Source organism: Rattus rattus, chromosome 4 (genome assembly GCF_011064425.1).
Source record: "Rattus rattus isolate New Zealand chromosome 4, Rrattus_CSIRO_v1, whole genome shotgun sequence".
Classification (NCBI taxonomy): domain Eukaryota; kingdom Metazoa; phylum Chordata; class Mammalia; order Rodentia; family Muridae; genus Rattus; species Rattus rattus.
The window spans coordinates 87,209,805-87,227,009 of record NC_046157.1 but is presented as its reverse complement, the minus strand read 5'-3'; the positions used below and the strand labels follow the sequence as shown (position 1 = coordinate 87,227,009).

At 44.5% G+C, this 17,205-nt stretch overlaps 1 protein-coding gene and 1 pseudogene across 6 annotated transcripts in view; one reads left to right on the top strand and one right to left on the bottom strand.

The window, feature by feature from the left end:
- Positions 1 to 16,660, bottom strand: part of Uxs1 (UDP-glucuronate decarboxylase 1) — a 73,083-nt gene extending 56,423 nt beyond the window's left edge. For 2 of the 6 annotated variants that reach the window (XM_032900708.1, XM_032900709.1), the window contains exon 1: positions 16,489 to 16,660. In XM_032900708.1, the coding sequence (XP_032756599.1) occupies positions 16,489 to 16,582 (94 nt within the window). In that variant the 5' untranslated portion in view covers positions 16,583 to 16,660. Of the gene's footprint in view, positions 1 to 8,690; positions 8,799 to 15,960; positions 16,041 to 16,488 lie in introns of those variants that run through there. The other 4 variants (XM_032900713.1, XM_032900711.1, XM_032900710.1 and 1 more) reach the window with 4 other exon arrangements.
- LOC116897728 lies at positions 5,666 to 7,127 on the top strand (annotated as a pseudogene).
- Positions 16,661 to 17,205: the final 545 nt, after the last annotated feature.

The window sequence follows — 17,205 nt, the reverse complement described above, 5'->3', positions numbered from 1 at the left end:
CCTCAACAAGGCAAAGACTGCGTATGGTGGTAAACATGTGACAAAAACCCTGGATGAGCTCTGCTGGCCCAATTAAAATCCTCCTTTCTCCCAGCACAAGAGAACATCCAGCAAGTAAAAGCAACAGTGCACCTCTGGTCTAACTAGTCAAAAGGTTCAAGATGCTGGTTTTCATTCTTCAAACTGAAACGGGGAAGGAGATATGCAGAAATACATTAGCTTCCCTTTTCTACTTCCTACTACAGGCAAAGTTGAGGTGCTAAAGGCCAGGCAACAGGAACCTCACCGAATAGGGCTGCCTACACTCTAACTGCAGCCTCCTCTATCCTCACAGAGCAGGTCTGTGTGTGCGTGCAAATAGGTACTAACAACAATGGTGAATGAAAGCTATGACTGTTACATTCTGTGTCTCCTGCACAACAAAAGACTAATTAGACTTCCTTGTGTCTCTAGCCTGGCCCTATAAGTCCCAACCTATAGTCAGCCTCTGCTGATAGATAAGTCCCAAATCCCAGTTACAAAATCATTATCAGTGGCTCATACCCCTTAGGCTTACGTCATGAACTCCTACTGCTATTGTTTGAATTTCCCTTCAAAACTCATGCTGTAATTTAACTATCATTGTAATAGCAGCCTCCCTAACCGAGAGTACCTTCTGATTTCTTCCGTAATACTTGCACATCCTTAAATGGTCCGTATCTCAACACAGAGTGATCTTTCTAATGGAAAGCAGAAAGATGCTAAGGCAAGCTTGCTCAGCACCATTCCTGCTACTAGACTGTACATGATCTAAGGCTGCTGATTATATGAAACCATTGCCCTACACTCAGCACAGCCAAGTCCTGCATGACCACTGCAGTCCAATGTTCCCTCCAAACTCAGATTACTTTTCTGTTGCTATGACAAAGCACTATGCCAACTTATAGAACTAAAGGCTTATTTGGGATTACAGGTCCAGAAGGATAAGAGTCCATTAGGTGGAGAAGGAACAGGCATGTTATCAGAAACAGAATACTGAGAGCAAACATCCTTTACTATACACACCAAGCAGGAAAAGCAAACCTCAACTACCACGTGACTTTCCAGTGACACACTTCTAACAAGGTTATACCACCTAAATTTCCCAAGCAGCACCTCCTAATGAAGATGAAGTGTTCAAACATTCTAGACTATATGGGAGATTTCTTACCACACAGTGAACCCCACCACTCCCATGTCCCCTATTCCTGAGCATCTGTAACTCTGAGCTCTACCACCTTCTCTGGCCTTTATCTCAGGGGCTCACACACCAAATACTCATTTGCCTTTTGCTCAATTGGCCTTGCCTCTTGCTACTCAATGAATTTACTTTGTAATGCTGCTGATTTCCTTCAGGTATTAGAATAAGCATGCCCAACCTGCCAATGTGGGCTGAGGACCAGTGACTCTCCAGGAATCCTCCAGGATTCTTTGGCATCAGACTGAGACTGCTGAGGCAGCAGCCTCGGGAACTAAGCAAATACCAGGTTCTTGGTCCTCTCTGGTGTGATGCAGCTGTTGCTACTATTTCCAGAGTATTAATTGAGTAAACTGATCTAATACATTCTTTTTATAATTATAGTGGGGGTAGGGGCACTATACTTTTAAAGAACCCTAATTAGTACAGATGGTAACAATCACTTTAAAACAGCAGACCTTGTAACCCCTGAGACAGGCTTAAGGCTACAGTTCCACTGCTAATCCTGGATGCCTGGAGTTTTCGAGAGCAGTGATGCCCCACTTATGCAAAGGCTTCTTTCTGTATAAATGAGGATACAGTAGGCTGTGCATCTATCTGAGTTCTGCACAACCATCAGATGAATGGGATGTGCTCTGCATGGTCTAACGGCCATCAGCACATTGAAAGTGCTCAAAGGTTGTTTGGAGATACAGAATATAAAGAAGGCCACCTGGGTGGCTTATGCAGATGCCTACAGGGAGGGCAACTGGGTTGGCTAGAAGGGGAACACACTGTTCAAGTGTCCTGGGTTACTTAAATATTGACATTGTGAACTAAAGCTAAATCACAGAAGTAATGTAAAATTTCCAAAGACCCAAAACCTTTCTATCCAACTGCTCTTAATCCTAAGAGCCTAGATCCTAGACTATCCAACTTAACTTTGAGCTCAGCAGTAACAGGCCTATAAAGAAAAAGCTTGTTAGAAATGAGCCTTGATAACAGTTATGTGACTAATTCTTAGATCTGGAACCAAGCTTCATTCTGTCTGCAAATCTCTGCCACAAAGTGCCACTCCTACCATCTGCAGCAGGGCACACATGGGTCTTGAGTACATTTCCATCCTGTGTTATACTCAATATTCCAGTCTGTCGAATCTCCTCTTAACACATACACATCCCAAGTCTTTACACCCGAAAATTTAGAAAACATCATCAGATTTGGTGAAGACAGTAGGAAGAAACAGAAAGAAATACATTTAACAATTTTTCATCTCCAAAAAGCAAAACTACTTTGAAGAGCCAGGTCTGGTGGTTCATACCTAAAATTATTTCCTTAGGAGACTAAGACAAGAGGATCATGAATTTGTAGCCAGCCATGCTATATAGCAAGTTTCTGGGCTACATGGTGAGACTCAGTTTAAAACACACAACAAATAGTTTTTTTTGAAGTATCAAGAGACATGTATCAAGTGATAAGGAATATAAACTCTCCTTCATCTTATCCCAGGTGCCTCAAATACCAACACAGATCTGGGTGATTTAGGAAATGCAACTATACTGTTTCTCTGGCTTTTGCCGGTCAGTTGTAGGATGACCCTAGGACATGAGGCAATATTTTCTCTCAAAGAATGGAAATACACCTCTCCTGATGCTACTAAAGGAATATTATCTCCTTAGATTTTCTTATGAAACTGGAATTGTTAAAAAGAGAACAAGAAAGGAAAAAAAATTCTTCTCTCCCCGAGTCCCCCAGCATCAGTCCAGGTCTATGGGAGAAGTTACTAAAGCATTGTTCTCCCCATTTCTCTGGTGCCCTTGAAGCTCAAGTGAACTGGGCTTCATCATACTAAGGTACAAACTACAGCGTCTGAAGTGGAAGGCAGTACCAGTGTGGTACAGCCTCACCTGCATCACCACCAGTACAGACAGGGCTTCAAAGATCAGCTGTAAAATACAGAGACAAAGAAAGTAGGGATTGGGGGTGGAAGCACTAGTGGTGAGGAAAAATAAATTCAGCTAAAGGAGCCCTGCCACCCAAACAGACCCAGAACACTCTGACTAACGTGAACATGTTATTTAAGAACAGCATAGGCAAATATAAATATATCAAGAATGAGCGCAGAAGAGAACTTTTTTTTAATGTTATAGGCCTTGACTAATGCTTGCTGTTGAAGGTGTATCAGAATTGCTACTGGATCTTTAGAGGGAAAGCAAAGAGATTCACTGGGAGAATAAAAAAACGGGGGAAAAAAGCAGATATCTATAGGAAAGAAATTATAAAACTTATTTTTGAGGGCCAAAATAGAGACCTGTCTAGATGCACAATTGAACTGGGCCTCTTCAGGATGGAAAAGCATTTCTCTACATGTAAATTACAAGCGTTGTGACCTGCTCCACTTTTCACACACTGAGTGCTCCTTTTTCTGTTTGTAGATTTATAGAAATTCTGAATAAAGCCTTACATTTTTGAATGGTTAAATCAGCCTTTCATTTTGAATTTATAGGGGCAAAGAGGGCCAGAATGTGGGGAAGGGGGTCTAGGATGACCACCTCTAAAACAAGTACCCAGGGGCACAATTTGTACCTTTTCCTCATTTCACCACTAGGATCCTCAATGGGCTGTCCCCTAACCAAGGAGGAACTCTAGGCTCATTTTCCACAGGGGTGGTCATCAATATGGACAGACCCTATGTGACACAGTTATTCCTGGAGATCAAGCTAACAATGTGCCCTGACAGTCACTACTAAGTCATGGGGTAGGGTGGCAGAGTCAAGTATGCATGGAGATAGGAATGTTGCAAGAGAAGGGGGTGAGACCAGGAGTAAGGAATAAAGAGGACGGAGGGAGAGGGACAGGAGTATTGGGAGCAGCAGGCTCCAGGTGGAAGACTCTGAAGTCATGGGGCAGAACAAAGGCGGTAGGAATGAAGTGGAGGTCTCTGGAGGAGACAGCAAAGGTAGAACACAGCAGGATACATGTGTACAGCAGGGCAAGAATATATAGTAGATTTAATTTATCTCTCTAAGAAGCAGGTTCATTTCCACCATGCTCATAATAACTGAGGACCCTGCAGACACAGTGCATAGTGGCCAAACAGATCATTATTGTTTGGCTAAAAGAATGTGTTTCCCGTTATCCAAACTCAGGGACAGAATCTATGGAGAATCTAATCTATACAAACTGACAATAGCCCATCTAGGACCAACACAGTGTGCATATCAAAAGTCCAGTAAAGGAAGAGAGGAGGCTGCTGGGTCACCCTCTAGAAGAAAAGAGCAGGTGGAAAAGAAAATACCTTCAAATTCAATCTAACCAAATCCAGTTCTCTCTGGTCTCCATGGTGCCAAGGTTCCAGGACTCCTCTCAGGAATGGAAAATTCACAAATGCTCAAGTCCCCCTCCCTGTATATTTGTATATAACCTAACATACACTTTAAATCATCTCTATCACAATGTGAATACTAATTATTATATTTATGCCTTTTGTTTGGGGACTGATCAGAAGAAAAATATGTGTATGTTCAGTACCGTTTTTTACTATCTTCAGTCATGGTTGGTTTGATCTCTAATAAGGTATCCACAAATATATATAGCTGACTGTACCCTCTGCTCCCTCCTGCACTGTCTGCATCCCATTAGAGCTGCCTCAGGACCATTGGGATGGCTGCCATAACAAAAGAATGAGCTAGGGGTTGGGTCTCTATCTTAGTGGTGGGAAGAACAGATACAGCTGCTGTGGAAAAAATGGATGGTTCTTTACAAATTCAGAACACAGTATAACCTACCTATTCTAATTCTGAGTATAGAGCTAAAAGAACTGGAACTTAGGGGGTAAAAGTGTAGGATGATGTCATTATGCAGCAAGGTGGTCCGGGAGAAGGCATAGCCTATCACTGGAAGAGAAAGAAGGGTAGGAGGGGAAAGTCTAGGAAGGAGGGAGGGGGAAGAGGAGTGAGAGAGGGGATAACTACCACCCAGGAGAGGGAGAGGCCAAAAGGGACACAGCCGGCGGAGGGCAGTCTGCAGACTACGTGCAGCCAGAGTGAGCAGATCTGGCTGGCAGGAACTGATAGAAAATGTCTCCTTTTTAATTTTTACCTCAACATAAAAGCACACACAAGCATTTCCTGGAACCCACTTTAAAAAGGCTGGTAAGGTGGCACACAGCTATAATCCCAGCACTGTGCAGAAGACTTGACAAAGCTCAAGGAACAGCTAGCCTGAAGTACACAATACAGCAACAGAAACAACAAGAGAACTTTAAGACAAGCTAGAGAGTAGACTACTCCCCAAAAGTTAGCTTCTGACCTTCGCGCTCATACTAGTTTGTGTACACAATCACCAATATAAATAAAATTGTATTAAAAGAAAAAATTACATGGAGGAGTAGGAGGAAAGTATGATCAAATACACTGCATGCATTATGAAATTCTCAAAGAATTAATTAAAAAATAATTGAAAGCAAGTATGCCCATGCAGCATCATTGTCAACAGTATGAAGGTGGGAACAAGCTGAGTATTTATGCTCTGATACGTGAGTAAACAGAAAGTGATGAGTAAACACAGTAGAATAGCACTTAGACTGAAGGGGATTCTAATGCTGCAGTGTGGATGAACATAAGTAAATAAGCCAGGGAAACACACGTACACACTCACATACACAGTGTGTGAATACATGAAAAGGAAGGTCTTTTTATAATCATATTCACGTGATACAAAGCACAACTTCCTGATGCTGGAGAGAGGGCTGGGGAGCTATTAAACAGGTTTGCAGCACCAGTTAGGGTACATGAAAATGTCCTGGGGGCTGGATATAAAATCATGTGAAAATACATAGCATTGCTGAACCATATATTTAGAAATAGTTAAAACACAGGCTGGACCAGATCCCAACACATAAAAACATAGCTAAAGTGGTAAATTTTTGTTATACAGGATATTTTATCATCATTTTAAAATAAACCTACCTAAAGGCTAAAAAATGTCATAGGAATTTTTTGGTCCTTACCTGATACAACAGAGTCACTGCCAATCTAGATAGAGAAAAAGATATAACTGCTGTATTCTTCAGTTTCCCCATCTGTAAATAGAGCACATTCCCCATCCAACGCCTCACTTTGGCTACCACTCCTTTTCTGGAACCCATTACTGCTGCAGATATAGAGGTAAAGAACACAGTGGGGTAGGGGGAGCTGAAGAGGGCACAGAATGCCTCACTGGGGGATTTGGGGGTACTGCACCATATTAAGAACCAGAGGAAAAACCGGTCTGTAAAGTTTTGGGCTTCCTCTCTCCAGCCAGCGCTGAGCAATGGGTATCTCTTGGGACAGTGGCACAAGCACCTCAAGACCGGGGTTAAGGGAAACCCTACCACAAGAAGTGGAAGTATGAGCTGGGATGGCCAGCTCACCAACACGAAGACTGGCTCTTGCCGCATACACACAGACACACAGTCCGAGTTCGAGGAGGCAATAAGAAGTACCGTGCCATGAGATTGGATGTGGGGAACTTTTCCTGGGGCTCTGAGTGTTGTACTTAAAAAACAAGGATCATTGATGTTGTCTACAATCCATCCAGTAACGAGTTCGTCCGCACCAAGACCCTGGTGAAGTGCACTGTGCTTATTGACAGCACACCATACCGGCAGTGGTACATTCCCACTATGCACTGCCCTGGGCCATAGGAAGGGGGCCAAGCTGACTGCTGAGGAGACAGAAATTTTAAACAAAAATGATTGAACAAAATTCAAAAGAAATATGACGAAAGGAAAAAGAATGCCAAGATCAGCAGTCTTCAGGAGTAGTTCCAGCAGGGCAAAGCTTCTCACCTGTGTTGCCTCAAGACCAGGACAGTGTGGCAGAGCTATGTGCTCCAAGGCAAGGAGCTGGAGTTCTATCTGCAGAAGATCAAAGTCCCAAAAGGCAAATAAACCATCATTCATAAAAAAAGAAGCCGAGACAGCCACTGTGGCTTGTTAAGTAAAGAAGGTGTGCTGGAGTAAAGAGAACAGAGAATTAGAAGTAAACTATACAGTCACAAAGGAAAGTAAGAGAAAGAGATCCTAACTGGGCAGAGTCTCCTTTAGAGGACCCTTTACAGTTAGTTCATGGTCATCCCACGAGGCCTGCCTATCACTGGCTCCAATGGGCATCTCAGGTCTAGGTTTAGAGCTGAGCCACCCACCCCCACACCTATGTCTGCTGCTGCTGCTGACATAACCTAGCTGCCTGCTCCCTTCATTAAACAAAGGCATAAATGAATCCAGCACTCTCAGTATTTATGTCATGTTCTGTTTTCAGTTTCTGGAAATGATATAAAAACTCTCAAAGATACTAGAAATACCACTGCAAGATCTCAACACCCTGACAACACTGTTTTTCTTTTCTAGCACGTTTAGATCCCCTTTGAAAAACAGACTGAAGAGGCCAAGTGTTTTCCGTTGTTCTACTTTACTTACTTATTTTGGTCAAAGAAACTCAAAATAGCTAAACCAGGAAGGAAAAAAACTGGTCAACATATCTGAAAGTCAATCTGAGCAGAGCTTCACTACCCTTCTACCCTGCAAGTTCCTTCATATGAAACCCATCCCAGCAGTGCCTTTGTTTCCATGTTACTCATCAATAAAAGCCTTTAGTTCTTTATACATTCTGGCCTTTCTGCACAATAGGTTTTAAGTATCTATTTATCCCTGGAAAATATGGAGCATAGACATTTCATTTTATAAGGAAAATAGCAAAGCTTGTCCCAAGTTAGAATTTCCTGAAGGACAAATGGAATCACTTTCAAAGAGAGACAGTCCTAAAGACTGCTCCTTCCTTCCCTTCGAGCTCAAGTCTACTCTCTCAGGTGTTCTTAAACCCATCACATTTGCAGAATATAAAGACATTTTTAAAAGGCAAAGGTGGAGTAAATGTGTGTTCAGTGCACACAGAGAATCTGGTGACTTGTCTTAGTAACTAGAAGCTTATTCATGAGAGCCCTCTGATGTCGCAACAAACTTTCCTGTATTTGTGAGTCAGCTCAGGCAGTTGTGACCAAGTTCCACAGACTTCATGACTTATAAACAACTTAACTGTGTTTCATACAGGTCAGAGGCTAAGAACCATGAGGATAAATAGGCTTTTGTTTTAGGAGAGCTCATAGATCATGGGTAGCATGTTCCTAACATGTAGTTACATGGTGGACTTGCAAACCAGCTCTATGGGAATTAATATCCATAAGACATTTAATGCTATGACCCAATCACTTCCCAGGGCTCCACTTTCTCATTTGAATTCCAGACCATGGTCAGTCTACAGCTAGTGTCAGGGCTGAAACCCTCTAGTAGGTCTACCATATCAGACAGCACCCACAAGAGGGAACATTCAAGACGGAGAGGCCAATATGAGGTCGTTCACCAAGCCCACCGATCTTCTGTGGACTGCCTTTGTGGACCCCAGAACTCAGACTCCTCATGCCCTGCATCCTGTACCTCTTGCTCAGGTTCCTTTACCTTCAACTCCAATATCCAAATGCTGAACGCTGCCCTTGTACTGAGAAGGCACTGTTCTTCTGGTGGCCTGTTTCTCTGAGGCACTTGGCACTCCATCATGAGCAAGTTCTAAAGAATGATATGAGAAACAGGAAACTGTTGATAATGGAGAGCTGATATCAAATGTGTGGACTTTTTCCACTCCAGGAAACCACTCACCAACTCTCTAATTGCCAACCTGGATTCCCAACAAAAGAGTTTATTCTGCTACCTCACAGGCAAAGGGCTTTAGGCTATGGAGCTGTTCTCATCTGAAAAACCTTCTGTGCTCTAAGGCTTCCTGTACAGCTGACCAACTGCAAACCATGAGCTCCTGTGACCCCTCCCTCAGTGTAAGAGTAGCTATAGAACTCTAAGAGCACTCTGTTTATAATTAATAGTTTGCCAGTTTGTTTATAAATTATATAACCAGAAAGTCAAATGAAGCAGCAGCATAAGCCAAGGTCAGAAGAACTGGGTAGCATCCATGCCCTCCCTGATGCCTTCTAAGCAGCTTCACAAACTCAACCAGGAAACTCAAACCTCACTACCAAGCTCAGTGTCCAGTGACTGGGGCTGACACTTCTAACTCAATAGCAGTCTTTCTTAGGAACCGCCTGTCTGGGGAAACTGGGGTCCCAGACTAAACCAACTCACTGGCATATACTTGAGTATGTTAAAAGGGAACAGAAAATATTCTTGTCACTCAGAATACTCCACGGGTTTAGGACAACTGTGCCAAGAACCCAGAACAAAACCAAATATATCCTTGCATTCTATCTGACCAGGCTTGAGACACTGTCATTTACAACACAAAGGAAAGCTAACACCTCAACAGAGTTCCAACAAATGAGAGGAAAGTGTATTAAAAAGTCAACAGAAAAGGTCTATCAACAGCTTTCAAACATCTGCAACAAGGAAAGTGCAGATTAAAACTGTGAGGAATAGTGTTAGGCGGTGTCTTAGTTACTATTCTATTGCTGTAAAAGACAAAATGATCAAGGGAACTTAAAACAGGAATCATTTCATTGTAAGCTTATAGTTTTGAAGGATAAATCCACACGTCATGGTAGGGAGCATGGTGGTGGGCAGGCAAGCATGTCACTGAAGCAGTAGCTGTTGAGCATTTACATCTGATCCACAAGTTGTAGAAAGAGAGAGCAAGAGACTGGAAATGGCTTGGGCTTCTGAAACCTCAAAGCCCACCACTAGTCTAACACCTCTTCCAATAAAGCTACACCTTCTAGACCTTCCCCAAAACAGTTCCACCATCGATATGGGAGCCATTCCCATTCAAACCACCAAAGGTAGCACTGGCATAACAATCCCAGAAGCCAATAGAAGTTTAAGCCCCATCTCTAGCTCTAGGTAGAGACTTGCCCTTCCAAATTTCCTCCAAATTATATATTACAAAGACATTGTTGCTTGCTTTCTCAAGAGTTAATTCAAGTGGGTCTGTCAATCACCTGCCCAGAAGACCACCCCTTCGCCCTTCATGAAAGTTGGCAACAATAACTAACCTTTCAATGGGATGTACTTATACATACATCCCAAAGTCCTTCCCTCCATGCAGGTGTGTATGTAACCTTACTGCTAAGTCCTCTAAGCCAGCTCCTTGGAGTTCTAACTCAAGTGTAACCTGTTTCCCTTCTCTGATTTCTGGATACTGGTCAAAACCCTAAGCTTGCCGATCAGGACACTCTGGGCCTTCTTATGGCTGAAGAATCTGGCCCTGACCCCTCACTCTCCCTCAGGCTGCTTCATTACTTAGCCTGTCTGCTTTCTGCAGTCTAACTCATAAACTGTAATTTCTCCCCCCTATTTCTAGATACTGGCCTAAATTCTAAGCAACTCTTTCTCTAAAGAAACCCCACCACTGCAGTGCAGTTATGTACAGCCCTTCAGCACTGAGCCCACCTACTCTCATGACTTCCTCTTTTCATCTTTTCTATCCCTCTCTTCCCAGTTGCTATGGGGGATTTATAGCTTGCCTGCCTTGTTGTTTTCCTCTCTCTAATAAAATGGTCCTCGAACTTCTTTTTTAATCAATGAATCTAAAAGCCCACAAAAGGAAACCATGATTCCTATATTCACACTTGCATTTAAAAAAAAATGCAAATATGTCCTTGAGGTTAGGGCCCGTCTCACAAAGGGCGGAAGCCTGTACAGAAGTCTATCAGCTACAGCAGCATTTGGAACCCTAGCCTCTCTGCTAGGATACTGGTCCATTAAAATATAGCACTGTTCAGAGGATTGCTACACATCAATAAACAGGGGTGGCCTCCATAAATCCTTGCACATCTTTTTTTCCCCTCAGCCATGAGAACAAGATGGCAGAATGCACTTCTCTTGCTCTAAAGCCAAGTAATTCTGGCAACAGCAGTTACCTACTGGAAACTAAACCATAGAGTGAGAGAAAAGGGAAGGACACAAAGTTTGTTCTGGAAAGATAACAGTAAGTGCAGAAGGATTAACTAGATTAGAAAATTACCACCTGCAAACCTCCCATATAAATACTAGATCAGGCAGAAGAACCAGATACTTGCAGCTTCAAGAATCACCCTACAGTTATGTTTGGGACATGCACTTATAAGTGAAGCAATGTGACAGCCAGTCCTTCTGGTCCATCAGGTTTGGATCATCAACAGAAGAACCAACTCAACATAATTGTCCCCTAATTTAGCATTAATTAGGAAAACTGTTTTTGGTGCTCTATAACCACTATGCCACTGAGCTTTATCCTCAGTTCATAATATAATGCACAGCCAAATTTAATAACAATGAAACAATCATATTAATCCAAAATTGGAGTGTTGTATAGGACAACAGATGTGGGTTTTAAATTTCAGAAATGGCAAATACCATGAGAAATGTGTGTGTGTGTGTGTGTGTGTGTGTGTACGCACGTGTGTATAATATCATTCCAGAAATCTGAGACAGAGCAACCAAACAAAATGCAACACATACTTACTAGATTCTATATTTAACAAATAAAAACAGGCTGAGGAGATGGCTCAGTGAGTAAAGTGCTTGCCACACAAGCACAGAGGGCTTGAATTTGGATTCCCAGACACTAAGTAAAAGAGCTTGCATGGCAGTGCAAGTCTGTATAATCCCAATGCTAGGGAAGGAGAAACAGGAGGATGTGTGGACTTGCTGGCCAGTCAGTCTAGCACATCAGTGAGCTCCAGGGCCAGTGAGAGGCCAGTCTCAAAGACAAGATGGAGAGGAATTGAATTGCTCCATCACCTTAACCATGGCTCATTGCCAAACCAGATGAAGAGAAGCCCATAAGAACAACTTAGCTTACTTTCCTATCAGAACATTGGCCCAAAGATGAGGATCAGCATGTCTGCTCTGTCCCTGGCAGGCTGTGGACACGGCCACTATTCAAGGACACCAAGTAGAGAGGGAGAAAAAAGTGTTACTAGAGAAGAGGAAAGTGGCTGGAAACAGTGCCTACCAGGGGCACAAGGCAGAGTCTGACATTTTCCAGAAACATTAGAACTAGCTTCAATGGGGTTGGGGATTTAGCTCAGTGGTAGAGCGCTTGCCTAGCAAGTGCAAGGCCCTGGGTTCGGTACTCAGCTCCGAGAAAAAAAAAAAAAAAGAACTGGCTTCACAATTCTCTAATAATACTAGAAGCTGAGAAGGAATGGGAAATGCTTTCAGATTCTGAAAAAAAAAATGCTTTTCTGGAATCTACCTTCAGTCTCTAAATATAAGGCAAAAAAGGCACTGTGGATAAAGTGTCAAAAGTCCCTGATCAGAGGCAGAGCCAGGCAGATGGGAACTCTGAGGCTGGCAGCCTAACCCTAGCCACACTTCTGGAAGGTGACAACACAAGGATGCCCTAATACTTAAAATCTAGACAAAAACAACTGGGGAACAAAAAGTAAAATCAGCCATAGTACAGAGAGAGAAGGCACATTCAAAAGCAGGTGGGAGAGATAGCCAAGAACACACACACAGGACATGGCTCTCCTCCAGCAGCAGTCACACATGCAAACGCCACATGATCTCAAATATACCATGCAGATGTGGGGATAGGGTCAACAAGTGTATAGTAAAGGAGAAAGAAAGCTAACACCCGATCACTTTCCAAAGAATGAAGTCATAAATTTCAGCTCAATTTGGAAAAATCAAGAAGCATAAAATTCGGAGGTATAATAAGACCGAAACCATTGAAATTATGCCAGAAGCAGTGTCCACTGCTAAGTGCAGGGAGGATGGCAGCAGAGGAGGCTGTTGATTGTTGACATCTCTCGGAGGTTATCTGACTATAAGCCTTGCAAAAACTCATCAGGTATTTCTCAGTTCTATCCAGGCTAAAAACCAAAAGCACTATGGGTAAGCATTTTGAACCAAAAGCACTATGGGTAAGCATTTTGAACCTGTGCCAACTACATGGAAAGTTGCAGTGAATTTCAATTCATTCCCTTGGGGAGTTACTGGGCTCTTTCAATGTGCACTGCCTAATGCACACTGAAGTGCTACATGGTCTGAGGCAAAGGCTAGGAAAAAGAATTCATGTGCAACGGTAAGTTAGTCTAGGGTGACCCAGACTACCCTGGCACACAAGTTGTATGAGAGCAAGTACAGCAGGTCTACTACAGCAAGAGCAGTGCTGGAAAAAGAAGAGGGCTCGCACAGCTTGAGCTCTGATGGAAGAGAAAAAAAATATAGAAAGCAGACTAAAGGGAAAGGTGTTATAATTGGGAGTATTTGTGCATTGTAGAAGGTGACAGCAAAGTTCTGTTATAACAGAAAGGTAGGATTATTAATAAAGAGAAACAGAGATTAGAAAACCTAGGCATACCAGAACTAGATGATAAAATCTCACTGCCAAAGATGATACACTTGGCTACAGGACAGAGAAATCAAGCTGGAAACGATGTCAAATCATCCTCCCTTTTAATTACATTGCATAGTGGCAAAGGGGTTGCACAGGCTCCTGGGGGAGATATGACCTAGATGGTATCCTTGCAGGCAACCTTCATGCTATAATACCAACCTTCTGTGCAAGGTGTGACAGTGTTACAAGGTCACAAAACTTAGGGGGTAACCCAATGAATTGCCCTGGATTGGTTTCAAGCATGCCCCACAGGAAAGGATTCAGACCTAGTGCTATAAACCTGGTTAAAAGGCCAAGGCTCAGAAGCAGGCTCCAGGGCCAAACCTAATACTGTGGTTCTGTTCTGCTGGGAAGACATGCTGTCAAACTGCTTCTAAATATCTATGCTCAGACCCATAGGTTAGTGTGTTGCCCTTGGCCAGAGCAGCTTCTCTCTGCAGTTAAGAGATCTGGCCACAGTGGGGACAATTAGTCCCTCAAGTGCACAGCTCCGTCCCCCAACATCAGGCAATATCTTAAAGAACAGGAGGAAAGAACAAACCAAAGGGCTGAAAGATGGGGAGGAGTGCTGTGAAACACTGTCTTTAGGACACATCACAACCACTGTAACCATGAACTCACTGCAGCTGCAGTTACCTATTCAAGATCAAGCCAACAAGATGGGTCAACACTGACCAGGTAGCAGTAACCACTCAGTGCATTACTAACAACAAGAAAGGAGTTTGGGATATCTAGGGGAGAGGAAATGGTGGTAGGGGTGTATATGAAACACTGTTTACATGTGAAACTGTCAAATAGTAAAAGGTATTTTGTTTAAAAAGAAATCACAGGTGCCACCAGACTACAGTTTTAGAATCTTATTATGACCAATCAGAAGCTCTGTAACATTTTCCTGGCAAAGCAACCCAGACTTATTGCTACCACTCATTAGTAATATTATCTTCAACCAGCCTTTAAGCCCTCACAGTATACTCAACACCCATTCTCTGAGCTGTACCAAGACCTCCCTGCTCTAGTCCTTGCCTGTCTGGGTAGCCTTGCTGTGCTGCGATCTCACACTCCCAGAACATGCTCTCCCATGCATTAGTAGACTACTATTTGATCTCCCCTGCAGAAGGACCTGTGCAAGTGCTGCTCCAGCTGGAAAGTATTCTTTCCTGTTAACCCCTACACATCCTTCATTCTCAGCTCACATCCTGGTTTCTCAGGGAATCCAACATGCTTGACTGCTAACCCATCTCCTCCCATCACATCAGTTTGTAAACTTAACCTTTTTTACATGAATACTGGATTCATGACTTTCTGTTTCCAAGCAAATGGTTCTCAAAGCACTGCCTCCCTCTGAAAGACTTCTGGGTTCTGAGACTCTGAAGCCACTCCAGACTACAGGGTGAAACAAACAAAATAAAAGACAAACAAACAAGAAACTACTCGCTAAACCAAGCTATTGAAAACGGAATTACCAGGCCACATCTCAGACCTGCTGAACACAGAACGAAGTGCTTTAAAATCCCACTGGTGATTCTGATGCACTCAGGGGTGCAAGTGCTGTGCTGAACTACTGGGTCCGTGTTTTGTACCATCCTGGCAAAACCCTGATGTTTCTACACTCCATGTGCTGAACTACTGGGTCTGTGTTCTGTACCGTCCTGGCAAAACCCTGATGTTTCTGCACTCCATGCTGTGCCCTGCTGCTACTGTCAACAACTGACAATGTTGAAGACTGAGTGAAACATGCTGGTCAAATGAATGACTGGCTTAAAACTTCATTATTAGGCATTACTAATAAAACAGTAATAATTACTCAGCTGTAAGGGTTTTTTTTCCTTGAATATCATCTTTTTCAGTACAGATCACACTTGAGGCTAATTCTTCCTTCATAGCAGAAACCAATCAGATCTACCAAGCAACCCAGATCTAAAACTTCTCCTAGGAACCAGAAGCCTTTCTATAGCTTCCTGGCTCCTCCTCCTCCCCCTCCCCCTCCTCCTGGAACAGCTCATCTACAGCAGGCAGACTGCATCCTACTAACCCCTTCATCCCATCAGTTGAACTGAATTTCCGGAAGTACCTACTCACCTGGGAATCAGACCCTGGAAACTCAATCACTTACCAGTTTTCATTTGAGTATGTTTGCCTGGGTGGCCAGGATTCAGAAGGAGTTCACTCTGAGAGCTATTTTTAGCCCAATTTTGGTACTTGGTAAAGTATTAATAGCTGTTATATCCCAGTTGCACAGTTCAAAAACAACAACAAACAAACAAAACCCCCAAAACTAGACTTTGACTTCTCTGAGAAGCTGAGGGCCCTTCCAGATAGCCAGGCTGAGGATCCAATGACACCCTCCCCGCCCGCCCCCTAAGCTGTGCCTCCTTCCGCGACACGCTGGAGGAGTACCTGGCGGTGCGGGGAGCGGGGGCAGTGTGCGCCTAGACATCGGAGCACCGCCACACAGGACATCCACGGAGAATGGCAACAATCGGCTGCTGAGTAATTTTCCTGCGGATCAAACAGTCGAAGCAGGGGCACTGCCAATAGCTATAGTATTTTTATCTTACTGAACCAGCACCGTCCCCATGGATGTCCCCGTGCCACACTCTCCAGGTTCGCCCTAACCCCGCACAGAGGATCAGGTCAGTAAGAGCTGGCGGGCGCAGCGAGGTTGGCCGAGTCCGCAGTGTCTACAGCTTGGGGAACGTGACCACCGCGCCCATGGCAAAGGCCCCAACACCGGCTACGGGTCTGACGCCGGACCTACGCGGAAGCGGGCTGCAAGTAAAGCGGCCAGAGGCTCCACTGCACAAGTTCAGCCTCGTGGAAGCGGTGAACCGGTTCCCGGCCCTAAACAGCCGGCCGCTCGGCCGCAGCGTCCGCTACCCGCCGCGCGGGAATGAATGGGCTCCCGCCCACCATGCACACACTCACAGGCGGCGTAGGCGAACAGCGCGATGCCCAGCAGAAGCTTCATCTTCCTGCGGTTGACTGAAGAGACAAGGCGCAGCAGCCCCTTGCTCACCATGCCCAGGAACCGCACGGGTCCGGGGCCTGCCCCGCCGGCCAGCCGCAGCACAAAGCGCGGCGGCCCGAGCCCCGCCCACGCGCGTCAGCCCCACCCCCGCGCTCCCCAGCTTCCTGCCGGCTAAATCACCGCGCTTGCGCGGCTGGGTCCCGGCCTCCGGCTCCGCCCACAGCTGCGACCCGCCCTCATCCTCCTTTTCCCGCAAGCGCAGTGTGATGCCTGAGTTTCGAGCTGGTGTCAGTCAACTAGGGAAGGGTGGGTATAGTGGGTGGCGCGGAGAGCGCATGCGCATCCCAGTGTGCTTGCCTGCATTCGACCATAGGACAGCGTTTGATGCTTGGAGCGGATCGCGGATGTTCGCCCGCAACTTGCAGGGCGCTTGCGTATTCCTAGTCCTACGCGGCGGGCGGGGCTGTGGACTCGGGCCGTTGGAGCTGAAGGACTGGTGTGCTGTAATTGGTCTGTCAGTGTGACAGAGAACAGTTGAGTAAGTTGCTTGGCCTTCTTAGCTGTTTTTTGTAAGGCAGGAAAGTGACTGGGTTTTCATGTCTCCACCTGTAAGTCACTTCCAGTTCAGGAATTTTCCGGCAAGTTTTAAGAACTAAAAACTATCAATTGAAAGG